The following is a 14,015-nucleotide window of genomic DNA, read 5'->3' on the forward strand; positions in this document are numbered from 1 at the left end:
CAAAGACTTAACGAGCATATTGTCTATATAAACTTCCATGGTTTTTGCTATTTGCTTTTCGAACATCTTATTTACGATCCGTTGATAAGTGGCTCCGGTGTTTTTCAACCGGAAAGGCATTACATTGTAAAAATATGTACCGAAATTTGTTATAAATGAAGTCTTTTCCTGATCTTCCGGGTTCATCTTAATTTGGTTGTACACGGAATAAGCATCAAGAAAACTCATCAGTTTGTTCTCGGCCGTGGCACCAATCATTTGATCGATATTTGGCAGTGAAAACGAATCTTTCGGGAATGCCTTATTAAGATATTTATAATCCACTCACATATAAAATTTATTATTTTTCTTAGGAGCTACTACTACATTGGCTAGCCAGTTTGGATATCTTACCTCTCTGACCGAACCGATTTTAAGCAGGTGGGTTACCTCTTCTTTGACGAATTTATTCCTGGACTCGACAATAGGGCACTTTTTCTGTCGTACCGGTGGTATGTTGGGATACAAACTTAGCTTGTGTACGGCTATTTTTGTCGGAATACCTGTCATATCCTTGTGCGATCATGCAAAATAATCAGCGTTAATTTAAAGGAATTCAATAAAACCAGACCTGAGATCGGGGTGCAATCCTGTTCCCAAGTGAAATTTTCTTTCTAAGAATTCTTTGAATAATGACACTTGCTCTAGTCTTCTGTCGTGGATTTCGTTGCGTCCGTTTCTTCCAGAACTTGGAAATATCTCGGCACCTGATATTGTTCTGACGATTCTGCCTCTAGAATAATTTCTTCGAACTCGGGAGTTGTTGAGAAGAAGAAACCCCATCTTAATTCTGATTTTCTTGGAGCTTTGCTTTCAGATAAATAGAGGGAATGAAGAAGAAGAAGAAGAAGAAGAAGAAGACCTAGAAGGATCTCATCTGTTCTCCGACCAAAGTGGTTATCTTCGATATAACCCATATTACATAAGTCATATTCAGTGGATTTTGTTTGGAACACGTGGAAGACTCACAACCTTTGGATCAAGCAAATCAATTCATGATGGATTAATTATAAACCATTTGATAGTCTTAATTCTAGAAGCTTCTCTCACATGACTAACATGTGAGGAAATATAGTTACTTGATAGAAAGAATAAATTTGTTATTAGTAGGCAAATTAGAATAGGACATGTGTACATAGTTTCTCTTTCCTGCCATTCTTTATTCTTCAGATGTAAGTGTATATATACATGTACAACAACAATTATGAAGTATACAGAGAAAAATTTCAATTCCTTCTTCATTTCGTACATGGCATCAGAGCAATAAGCTCGATCCAACAGTTCAATCATCTTCTCCATTAACATCAAATGCATTTTCATAATCAGTAAACTAAGATGTCTGAAACAACTATCCCCGGTGATACCAGTAATGTTGCAAAGGCAGTCAGCTATGATGTCAATCATCCTTATCATCTTAACAATTCTGATTCTCCTGGGATGACTCTAGTCAACATTGTGTTTGATAGAAGAGGATATCCAAGATGGAGGAGATCTATTCTATTATCTTTATCAGCCAAGAAAAAACTTGGTTTCATCAATGGAGCTTATCAATCTCCAGATCTGAAGTCTCCAGATCATGAGCAATGGAGTTGTGTCAATGACATGGTGATATCTTACATTCTGAATACTCTCTCTAAGGATATTGCAGACATTGTAATATACTCCAAAAATGCGAAAGAGCTTTGGGACAGTCTGGAGCAGAGATTTGGAAGACCAAATGGATCCAAGTTATATCATCTGCAAAATGAGCTATCATGATTAGTACAGGGTAATAGTGACATTGCAGGATACTTCACTAAACTCAAATGATTGTGGGATGAACTGGATGTTTTGAATATTATCATATATTGTTAATGTGAAGGAAAAGCAAAGTTAACTAAGTCACTTAAAGACCAGAGGTTGATCTAATTCCTAATGGGGTTGAGTGACATTTATGGACAAGCAAGAGGAAATATACTCATGATGAATCCTTTGCCTACTATGGATGTTGCCTATTCACTTTTCTGCAAGATGAAAATCAAAGAGAAGTTTATGCAAATGCACACTTCAACTCTGATTCACTTTCATTTATGGTAGTTGGAGAGGAAAAGCCGCCTAATGCCTAGCTTTTAGCTGATTTTGCAGCTTTTATGGTCATTGGACATGGGAGAAGATTTCCGAAAAACAGAAACCTAACACAAAGAGGAGAAGTCATGGCACCTAAATATAACAATTCAGGGAAGAAATTCACTAAACCTCAGCAGAAGTTTAAGGGAAAGAAGAAGTATAATCTAAATGTATCTTGTACTTATTATGGAAAAATAGGACATACACAGGAAGACTACTACAGAATCATTGGATTTCCAGATGATTTTGAATTTACCAATCACAAATGTTATCAAATTCAGATAAAAGGAAATGCAGTTTTACTACATGAAGAGCATGAGAATGCAGGAGGACAAAGCACAAAAAACAACAATATCAACTTTGAGCAGCAATTCAATAAGGAACAAGTTGCAGAAATGATGAGCATGTATAAGTAGGCAAAGTTGGCACAGGCAGGAAACTCAGGAATCAATGCAAATACAGTTACTGGTACTATTCTAAAATACTCAGGTTCAGTATTTATTACTCTAAACTCAGACACCTGGATCATTGATTCAGGTGCTTCATAGCACATGTGTTTTGATCCCAACTCTTTCTTGTCTCTAACTCAACTTCCTGTACCTATGAACATCAGTTTACCTAATTCTGTCAAAGTGATTGTTACTCATATAGGAAGTGTTCCTATTCTGCCAGGTCATGTATTGAGAAATATGCTACATGTTCCAGATTTCAAATACAATCTATTGTGAGTTCATAGGTTTTATATTCAGTTCAAATATGATGTTCTATTCACATCTATTGGGTGTGTGCTGCAGGGCCTTTCAATGAAGAGTCCACAAACTTTTGGTGAAGTTAGAGAGGGACTCTACATATTTAAACCAAGCATTTTTAAGTCTAAGGGTCTATTCAGTACTAATGTATTTTCAATTCAAAAAGGAAGAAATTTCATTCCAGAGTCTGTGTCTATTTCTAGTCCAGTTCATGTTAATATTATTCCTTATGTTAAGATTTGGCATGTAAGGTTGGGACATCTCCCATTTTCTGCAACGAAACATTTAGATTTCCTTCATTGTGACTCAAGTTCTGAATTTGTTTGTGATGTTTGTCCTAAGGCTAAACAAACAAGGAATCATTTTCCTGTCAACATCATTAAATCCAAACATATTTTTGATCTTATATATGTAGACACATGGAGACCTTATAGGTCAAGTACCTATAATGGATTTAGATATTTTCTTACTATAGTAGATGACTATAGTAGAGGAATGTGAATATTCTTATTTTCTGCTAAGAGCAATGCTTTTCCTATGCTTAAATCTTTTCTGTCCATGGTTGAGAGATAGTTCAATGTAAAAGTAAGAATGATAAAATCTAACAATGCACTAGAATTGGGGAAAGGCACACAAGAGGCAACTTTTCTGGCTTCAGAAGGAATTCTACACCAAGTATCTTGTGTAGCAACTCTTCAACAAAATGGAATTGTTGGGAGGAAACATAAACATCTTTTAGAGATTGCTAGAGGTTTAATGTTCCAATCTAGGTTGGTTATGTCATATTGGGGTAAATCCATTTTGACTGCCACGCATCTTATAAATAGATTACCTTCTAGTGTTCTCAATGGGAAAACACCATATGAGCTCCTGTTTCAGCAAAAACCTAAGTATGATTATTTGAGGAACTTTGGGTGCCTATGTTATGCTTCTATATTAGCACAGGGATGAGGAAAGTTTGATGATAGGGAAACAACTTGTGTTCTGCTTGGTTACCCTCTTCAACAGAAGAGATACAAACTACTAGAGTTGTCTACAAGGAGAGTTTTTGTATCCAGAGATGTAAAGTTTCATGAAGAATAATTCCCTTTTACTCAAATCAACACATCACACCATACTATTTTTCCAACCTCAATTTTTACCACATAACCTACCTATTCAACCATATCACAAGATCAATCATTACCTACTTCCTTAGAATCTAAAGTAATAGATATTTTCTCACTACCATCATCAAGCCCTTCATATACTCCTCCTCATCAAGTATCTCCTAGCCCAATTCCATTTTCCCCTATCCTAGATTCATCACACACCAGCTCACATATTCCTATACCTCAGGAACCTATGCCATTAAGAAGATCATGAAGGGTTTCTAATCAACTAATCTACTTGAAAGACTATGTGTGTAGCAGTATCATGTTCACAGATGTAGAAACAACTTGTTTTGCTCAACCTTACAAGTCTAAGGAATAATATTTTTCATCTCTCTCACCTAATAATCAGCATGTAATGTAATCCTTTTCTACCCTAATAGAACCTTATACCTTCAGCCAGGCTTATCAATATCCAGGTTGGATAGAAGCTATGAATGCAGAGATTAAAGCTCTAGAGGATAACCACACATGGGATATGGTTGAATTACCTAAAGGAAAAAAGAGCTTCACTTTGTAAATAGGTATACAAGGAAAAACACTTGACAGATGGCAGAATTGAAAGGTTGAAGGCAAGGTTAGTGGTCAGGGGGGATATCCAAAGAGAAGGGATAGATTATAGTGAGAATTTCTCACCGGTGATAAAAATGACAACCATAAGGTGTCTACTCACTATTGCAGCCAAGAAAGACTGGACTGTATCTCAATTGGATTGAATAATGTATTTCTGCATGGGGATCTACAATAAGAGGTATACATGAGGCTCCCAGCAAGATTAGAACCTCCTAGCCCCGGATATGTCTACCTATTGAGGAAATCATTATGTGGTTTAAAATAGGCTTCCAGGCAGTGGTATGTTAGGATTGCGGGGGCTTTAAGTTTTAAGGGATACTCTTCATCACTAAATGCCTATTCTTTGTTCTTTAAATGCACAGGAAGTCTTATATCTATCCTATTTGTCTATGTTGATGACATACTACTCACAGGAGATGACTTAGACGAAATTCAAAGCATCAAAGACTTTCTGAATACTGAGTTTAAAGTCAAGAATTTGGGAAATATACACTACTTTCTAGGCATGGAAATCTTGATAGAAAAGAATTAATTCAACAGTCAAAGGAAATTTACCTTAGATATGTTGAAGGAGATTGATGTGTCTCATTTGACTCGAGTCAGCTCCCCCTTGGATCCTTCCTTCAAGCTTCAAGCTTCAAGCTGATGATGGACACCCCCTGCAAAATCCCACTGTATTTCGTCACTTGGTCGGAAAGTTAAATTATTTAACTAATACTCGACCAGATCTCTCTTTTGCGGTGCTCACCCTCGGTCCATACGTGCATAAATCACTTCTCTGTTGCTCTACGAGTACTTAAATACCTCAGCTCTAATCCAGGTCAAGGCATTCTCTTTTTAGCAGAACCATCATTTTCTTTGCTAGCATTTTTGCGACGCTGATTGGGCTTCTTGCAAGGATTCAAGGAGGCCCGTCAGTGGTTTCTTCATAACACTAGGAGGAGCTCCTATTTCCTAGAAATCAAAGAAGTAGCATCAATTTCTTTATCTTCTGTAAAAGCATAATACAGATCTATGAGAAGGGTCATTGCAGAACTTACGTGGTTAGTACGAGTACTTGAGGATATCTCTGCACCGGTCACTCTACCAATTCCTCTTCACTTTGATAGCAAAGAAGCAATCCACATCACCCGTAACCCCATTTTTCATGAACGCACAAAACATGTCGACATTGATTGTCATTTTATATGCCAACAGTTTCTTTCAGGGCTAATCACTCTTTCTTTTGTTCCTTCTAAAGATCAGCTCGCAGATCTCTTCACAAAGCCTTTCTTTGTAGTTTCTCATCGCGAGATTTTGGTCAAGTTAGGGGTCACAAAGTTCCCCTTCAACTTGAGGGGGGATGTTGAGAAGAAGAAACCCCATCTTAATTCTGATTTTCATGGAGCTTTGCTTTCAGATGGAGTAGAGGGAATGAAGAAGAATAAGAAGACCTAGAAGGATCTCATGTGTTCTCCGACCAAAGTGGCTATCTTCGATATAACCCATATTACATAAGTCATAGTCAGTGGTTTTTGTTTGGACCACATGGAAGACTCACAACCTTTGGATCAAGCAAATCAATTCATGATGGATTAATTATAAACCATTTGATAGTCTTAATTCTATAAGCTTCCCTCACGTGACTAACATGTGAGGGAATATAGTTAGTTGATAGAAAGAATAAATTTGTTATTATTAGGCAAATTAGAATAGGACATGTGTACATAGTTTCTCTTTCTTGCCATTCTTTATTCTTCAGATGTAAGTGTATATATACATGTATAGCAACAATGATGAAATATACAGAGAAAATTTTCAATTCCTTCTTCATTTCGTACAGGAGTAGGCGCCCGTTCTTGTAATTGCTATGTCGTGTGCTCCTTCCCTTTGCTACTGGAAATTGAGATTGCATTCACCTCCCTTGCTGCCGGTTGGTAACCTCTTATCTGCTTAATTCTTTCGGGCATTAGAAACTTCAACAGTTGGTGATACGTCGAAGGTACACCTTTCATCGCGTGTAACCATGGCCTTCCTAAGATGATGTTGTATCCCATATCACTATCCACTACTTTGAAGAGAGTTATATTCATTACTCTTTCAGCATTTGTGAGCAGCAAGATCTTCCCCCGGGTTGTCACGCTCGCAAGGTTGAATCCAGCGAGGAGTTTTGTCGCCGGAATAATGCTTCGAGTGAGTTTAGCTTGTTCCAATACTCTCTATTGTATGATATTAGCCGAACTTCCCAGATCCACTAGAACACGCTTAATTTTAAAATCTAACACATTTAAAGAGATTACCAATGCGTCGTTGTGTGGTAACAACAATCCATCTGCGTCTTCCTCCATGAAAGTGATATCGTCCTCCTAGAGTATTTTGTTGTGAGTTATCGATACTTTAGTCTTCTTTGCCACCGAAAAGGTGACCTCGTATCTCGTCCCCCCCAAAGATCATGTTGATCACTTGGAGTGGGGTTTCTTTTCCTGCTTTTGAGGATTCTGCTCTCTGTTGTGATCGTAATTACTCCTAGCTCGGTCACTCGATAATTCTCGGATATGACCATTCTTCAATAGCATTGCCACATCCTCCTAAAGATGTCAGTAGTCCCATATCCGACGATCGTTCGTCCCGTGGTATTCACACTATAAATTGGGATCCCTCTAGATGGAATTGGACCTCATAGGTCTTGAGAATTATGCTTCTTTAATGTTCCTCATGGCTGACACCAGTTCCACTACACTAGCGTTGAAGTTATATTCTGATAACCTGGGGTAAGAAAGATCTCGAGACCCCGACATTTCTTTATCTTGAAGTGATCTATTGTTTCGACCATGATCAGTCCCTCTGGCAACGGTGAACTTGGTTGATGCACGGAAATTTCTGCCACAACCTTCGGTACACTCGTAGGGCAAAAACAGACCCCTCGTAGCCCGCATATCCGCGTCGTAGTCATCCTTTGATTTTTCTCGGTTCTTCTCTCGTCCTTTGGCCAATGATGTAAAACCGACCTGGTCATTTTCGATCCTTATCTTCGACTCATACCGGTTGTTAACATCTTCCCAGGTTGTTGCTTGAAACTCAAGCAGGCTCTCCTTCAACTTTTGGGAAGCGTCTGAACTTCTCAGATTTAATCCTTTGATGAATGCTTCAGCTGCCCATTCGTCTGGGACGACCGAGAGCAACATTCTTTCTTTTTGGAACCGGGTAACAAACTCTCGTAATAATTTTGATTCTCTCTGTGCGATTTTGAATATGTTGGCCTTTCGGGCTTGCGCCTTTCTGTCCCCGGCATGAGCTTTAATGAAAGAATCCGCGAGCATTTTAAAAGAATCTATGGAATGCTTAAGCAGTAATGAGTACCACGTTAAGGCTCCCCTCGTGAGAGTTCGCCGAATTTCTTTAGCAATACAGATTCAATTTCGTGAGGAACTGGATCATTTCCTTTCACCGCCGTTGTGTAGGTAGTAATATGTTCCTGCGGGTCTGAAGTTCCATCATACTTTGGAACTTCAGGCATTTTGAAATGCTTCGGGATTAGTTCTGGTGCCGTACTTGTCTTGTACGGTAATTGAACATACTTCTTCAAGTTTGGGCTTTTCAATACTGGTGGTGAGCCCGGGATTTGATCCATGCAGGCGTTTCCTTCCCTCATGAACCGTAAAATCTCATCCTTGAATGAATTGTTCTCTTTGTTAAGACCTGATCTACTCCCCTAGCCCTATCGTAGCCAACTTCACCCCTGGGAGTGTTATTGTCGATTCTCTGCGTTGTTTGGTCTGTGGGAACAACGGGAGGAACCGGGTCGCGCCTGTTTGCATTATTCGAAGCACCTGATAGTGCCTGCTTTAGTTCCATCATAACTTGATCCTGCCGCGTGAGATGGACTAGAATGATTGTCGATTGCTCTTGTAGGATCCTCACAGCATCCGCTACTTGTTCCTCGTCAGCATCGTCGGGGGTTGTCTCCCGAACCTGTCGAGGGTACCTTCGGTCATGCACCGGCGTGGCATCATTCTCCTTATTGTGGGTGTTACTGATCGAGTCCACGAAATGAGGCTGATCTCCTCGAATATCAGGGTTGTGTGCATCGTTAATAGTGTTGTCTGCCATTTTTTGCGATTTTTTCTATGACAAAGTAGTCAAAAAAAATATTAGTAAAAAAGGCAAGGATCAATTTAATTGCACGACTGTCTAGGCCCCACGGTGGGCACCAAACTGTTTGCCCGTAAAATAGTACAATTGAATTTATACGTGGTTTCTAGACAAATGAACTAATTTAATCATGTAATAATATAATAATTGAATAAATACACAATACTTAGCCTTAGAATGTAGATGAAATAGCAAAGATGATGATTCCGTGAACATGGTTTCCGAACACAGTAATGATGGGATCTAAAAGTAAGAAAGTGAAATTGTATACAACTTTATATAGAATATAGTATATATTCTTGCCAGAAAATTCGTGTCATTTACTATGGTAAGTGAGCTCACTATTTATAATTATGCCTAGGAAAAAGGGTCGTGGGATCATGCCCTCCTTTAATGCCAATTATAAGGGTCTTTGATGAAGATGTAATGTTGAGGATAAATGTCAAATTCTTTGTAACAGACCGACGCTCTTAATGTTATAGAATAATCCTTAGTAAATGCTACCGGGCGCAGAGTATTTAATATACTTTTATGAACGTTATCCGTTCCGGTGACAGGTGCAGTGGCTGCGTTTAGTCCTCAACCATCCCATCTTGAATTCCACGTGTCCTCCTTTTAGTCAGCCACATATCGTATCATATTTTACCATATACAATAATAACCTGCATGAGCATGACACCGGGCACGACTGAAACATAGATCTATGTAGTCCAGTACCTAAGCAGATACTACAACATTATGTATATATATATACAATTACAATCACGGGACTCTTGCTAAATTAATACTACCTCCGTTTCACTTTATGTGAACTTATTTCTTTTTTGGTCTGTTCCAAAAAGATTGACCCCTTTCTAAATTTGGAAATAATTTTGCTTAAACTTACAATTCTACTCTTAATGAGAAACTTTTATAACCACACAAATACTCTAGGCCCCTTTTTGAATTGTTTAGAAGCACAAATTCTAAAAGTTTTTATTTTTTTCTTAAACTTCATGCCCAGTCAAACAGATTCACATAAATTGGAACGGATGTAGTATTACTATTGGCTTGACGTATTGCTAGCTGTTGAAGAAATCATATAATCAATCTATGATAAAGTTGGTAGGCTATAAGCAACAATAAAGTCGCAATTAGCTGGCATCAACTTCAGCTGCTTGCGCTTTGATTATTTAATCATTAACCAATAACCATGACCATCTGAATACCTATTGATCAAAGAACAAGAAAAATCAAAAGTAAATGAAAATGTCCAGTCAATGCCATTGCTATATATCTTGTACGAGAGAGGAAAGATTTAGGGGTGGCGGAGCCAAAAATCAATTGCTCCATCTCCAAAGGATCAGTTTAGAGTCTACACCGGCCAGATGCTATTTGAAGACTCGTGTTCTGTTCCATAAATCGTGAACATATACAGCTCATGCAGACGTTGCCTATCACCTTTTTCACCAAAGATTAATTTCTCTTTGGGAATCTCAGAGTGGACCTATCAAAACTTTCTACTGCCTACTAGAATTTAATGGATATGGCTAATCCATTCCAATGTCCCCGCGCTTTAATGCAATTTGTACGTACCAACTTTCTCAATCTTCTTCCCCTTATGCTGATGGTTTCTTTATTGAGTTATATAACTAGAAGAGTTTGTTAAATTATACGTTTAATTTTATTTTTTATTGTGTAGGCGAAATATTCTTAAGAACACTATTCTTAATATGCCTCAAGCTAATTCTTATTCTCCATAATCAATTTTTTCAACACTATCAGCAATTTTGTAATTATGAGGTATAGGGCGTGCAAACAAAATACCATATAAAAAGTTAGTAAGAAAAAGAAATGACTTACAATGCGTACGTAGGAATATGCTAAGTTGTGTGAAGGTTTTGGGATAATATCACATGGTAAGATAATATTCTTGGGCTAGTTTGGCACAATTAAATACAGATATAACACTTATCTCAACTTTTAATTTAATTTAAACAATCAAATTGGAATAAAAGATACAAAGAAAAAAAGCTAGGATTATGTCTTATTGGATGTTTCTGCTTTTTATCATTCTTGTTTAAAAAGAGACGAGCAGACTTCTTTTTTATTCATGCTGATATAAGACATAGTCACACTTGTTACTTTTGATTCATGTTGAACGAAAAGATTAAGCGATAAAAATTAGCCCACATGGGTGGACCCTTTGATTTGATACTAATTTATCTGAATAAAGAAGCTTACTCTAAAATGCACAAAAAATAAAAGAAAGAAAAAACAAAACAGCCGAATAAGACTTCATTAATGCTCGTTTACATGATCGATTATCAAATAGCTTTGTTTAAGGAAACTCATGCACGAATCTATACAAACTGTAAATAAGAGAGCAACAACATAAAGCTAATGGCACTGAATTCCTGATTATCGAATTTTATGTGGATTATTTTTTTTCATATAAGTTTCCTCTTTGTTGCCAGGATAAATTGATAGTGCTGAGACCATGATTAGAGTTAGTAAAAAAAAGTTCCAATGGAAACCATATAATAAGTAATATAATTCCTTAACATGTTATTTTTTATTCTATTTATTTAATGATGTTAACAGAAAAAAATTGAACTAATTGTGAAACTTATGATGGATTGTTTACCTCAGCACTAGTGGTGTACATGGACCGGATTGATTCGGTTTTTATCAAAATCAAATCAAACCATTTATATCGGTTTGGATTGGTTTGGCTTTGTCAGATTTTTCGAATTTTCGGATTTTTTTGTTACATGAATATTATTTCAATCTACCTTTGTTAAATTTTTTATAGGTAAATATATGTTTAGTAAAAATTAAAAAAATTGACAAACATATATGATCTATTAACATATTCTTATGGGAGAATTTTCTTAGTAAAACATATGATAGTTATGTTTTTAGTCGCCTGACAATAATTTTTCGTTGATGTACACTTTCAAGGTTAACTGAATTTAATAATTAAACATAAAAAAAAAAATGATACATATATAATGATATGTTCTATTTAATCTTAAATTATCGAAATACCACTTTAAATTCAAAAATAATATAAGATTTTAATAGATCTTGACATATGAATATGGAAGAACAAAGAAATTAACGCATTTCACTAACACCTGATAATAAAGTGATCATATAACTCATTATTTAAAGTTAATAAAAATAGAACACTTCATATTTAACTAAATATTACATCCCATAAGAGGATCACAAATATTTCTAGATATTTTTTTAAAATATTCTATGAAAAGTCATAAAAGTATATATAAAAATTAGGGCAAATATATAGACGGCCCCTTAAACTTGGCTCCAGTTTTTATTTTGACACCTTAATTTAGCGCTTTTCCTATTGAACACTTTAATTCTATTTTGGTGTATACCATTTAAACACAATGCATGTCCGACCAAAGGAGCGTTATCTCCACACATGATAAGCGTGTGAATGTTATTAATATTTGCTTAGGTGGATATTTCAATGGTAAAAATAAAACTCACCCGTTAGACCCATTTTAAAATACCCGATTTTTTCATTTTTCTCTCAAGAATGCCCTAATTCCTCTTTCGTCTTCTTCCCTTTCAAATTCGCCATTTTCCCTTTCTACTGAAGCTTAGGTGCCCAAGCTTGAATCTTGATCTGATTTCTTCCTCATCTTTCTCGTTTATCAGTTCCATGTCACAAAAATCAACAACTTCTCGCAATGGAATGAAAATTTGCCACTGTGGATTTAATGCGCCACTGACTATATCATGGTCATCTGCAAATCCAGGTCGCCGATTTTATGGTTGTAAATTGGTAAGTCGGTCGTATTGTTTTTGTTAGACCCTTGAATTTCTTAATAAAGAAATTTGTTTTTAATTTTTTTGGCCGCATTTATTTTTGAATTTTGTAGGGTCGAGGTGGCTGCAAATATTTCAGATGGCATGATGATAAAATGCTTGACCAAGCTAAGAGGGTTATACGGGGTCTGTTGAAGAGAGTCGAAAGAACTGAGAAAATAGTTGCGCGGCTGAAGTGGTTATTTGTTGTGGTGGTGGTGTTGTTTCTATGGATTTGGCTTTGGTGATGCTGATGGTTTGAAGAATAATATAGTATTTTTATGATATGCTGGTGCTAATAGTGTTGTAGTTGCTGCTATTAGTTCAAGAAAAATATAGTATGTTGGAAGTAAGTACTAGGAATTTGGCCTTTTGTTAATGTACATTATCTTGTAATGAATGAAATGCAAATGGCCAATTTTTAATGCAAATTTAAGTTCAGCTGCACTTCCATATTGTGTTATGAATGAAATGCAAATTCATATTCATGAATTGAAAACATAACTGCCTAAACATTCCATTGCATAATGTGATGGACTAGCATTGCATCCAAGCTCAAAAATAGAGCATTGTTTTGGTCTACAAATTACAAAAACAATAGAGCATTATTTTCCCAAACATATAACTGCCCAAACTAGTAAATTCTAATAGAGCATAACTGCCCAAACAAAAAAATTGTAGTGACATCTTAGATAACATAAATAAAAACTGGCCTGCTTCACAGTGTAGATGCATCTGAACTTGTTTGACTTGAAGAACCTTTTTTCCTTGCTGTACTCATTTGCTGAAGTTATGACCTTATCACTGCATTTCTTCCTTTAAACTTCAATCCGGGAGGCTTAAATCCAATGTCTATGTTAATTGCAGATGTATCCTTGAATGTCCCAGCTAATATGACTCTCTCAGATGATATACCAGGCTATAAAATACAATAAATTAGTAAAAAATAGAACAATTCCAGCCCACAAAACTGCATTATAATAAACTATACACCCTTACATTCAGGATAGTAGTTCCAGTCATAGTGTCAGTGAAAATCCCAAAACCAGTATGCCTTGGCCTTTTATGTCCAATGGTTGCTGTATTAGCCGAGCCTCCTCCTAGTGTAGTTCCTCTTCCTTTTCCCCTACCTAGTTCATGGCCTCTTCCTCTTCCTCTTCCTCTACCAAGCCCAGTTGATTGGCTGTTGCTTTGTCTTTTGACAACACTTGTATCCTCACATATAGAGGATCGATTGCTTTGTTGAGATGGTATTTCCTGAGATGATCTTGGTGGAGGTGGTGGCATGTTTTGACTTTGCTGAGTAGCACTTCTTGGAACATGCTGACAAAAGTAAAAGAAAAGAATATCAGAATTGCAAAAAAAGAATGTAAAAGACAGAATTACAAATATTAGAACTTACCCCTTTCCTGCATCCAGATTTGTTGTGTCCTGTTTGTTGGCAGTT

General features: G+C 36.6%; 1 protein-coding gene and 1 long non-coding RNA gene across 2 annotated transcripts; both read left to right on the forward strand.

Annotated features, from left to right (window-relative positions):
* The first annotated feature begins 1,374 nt into the window (after positions 1–1,374).
* On the forward strand, positions 1,375–1,797 carry LOC138901671 (uncharacterized). The gene has a single exon (XM_070189449.1). The coding sequence runs from the start codon at positions 1,375–1,377 to the stop codon at positions 1,795–1,797; it is 423 nt and encodes a 140-aa protein (XP_070045550.1).
* An 8,161-nt stretch (positions 1,798–9,958) lies between these two features.
* Positions 9,959–13,005, forward strand: LOC104112691 (uncharacterized). The gene is made up of 3 exons (XR_690053.3): positions 9,959–10,316; positions 12,419–12,545; positions 12,643–13,005. It is a non-coding gene; the product is annotated as an uncharacterized lncRNA (long non-coding RNA).
* The last annotated feature ends 1,010 nt before the right edge of the window (positions 13,006–14,015 follow it).

This window comes from Nicotiana tomentosiformis, chromosome 11 (genome assembly GCF_000390325.3).
Source record: "Nicotiana tomentosiformis chromosome 11, ASM39032v3, whole genome shotgun sequence".
In the NCBI taxonomy this organism is placed as follows: domain Eukaryota; kingdom Viridiplantae; phylum Streptophyta; class Magnoliopsida; order Solanales; family Solanaceae; genus Nicotiana; species Nicotiana tomentosiformis.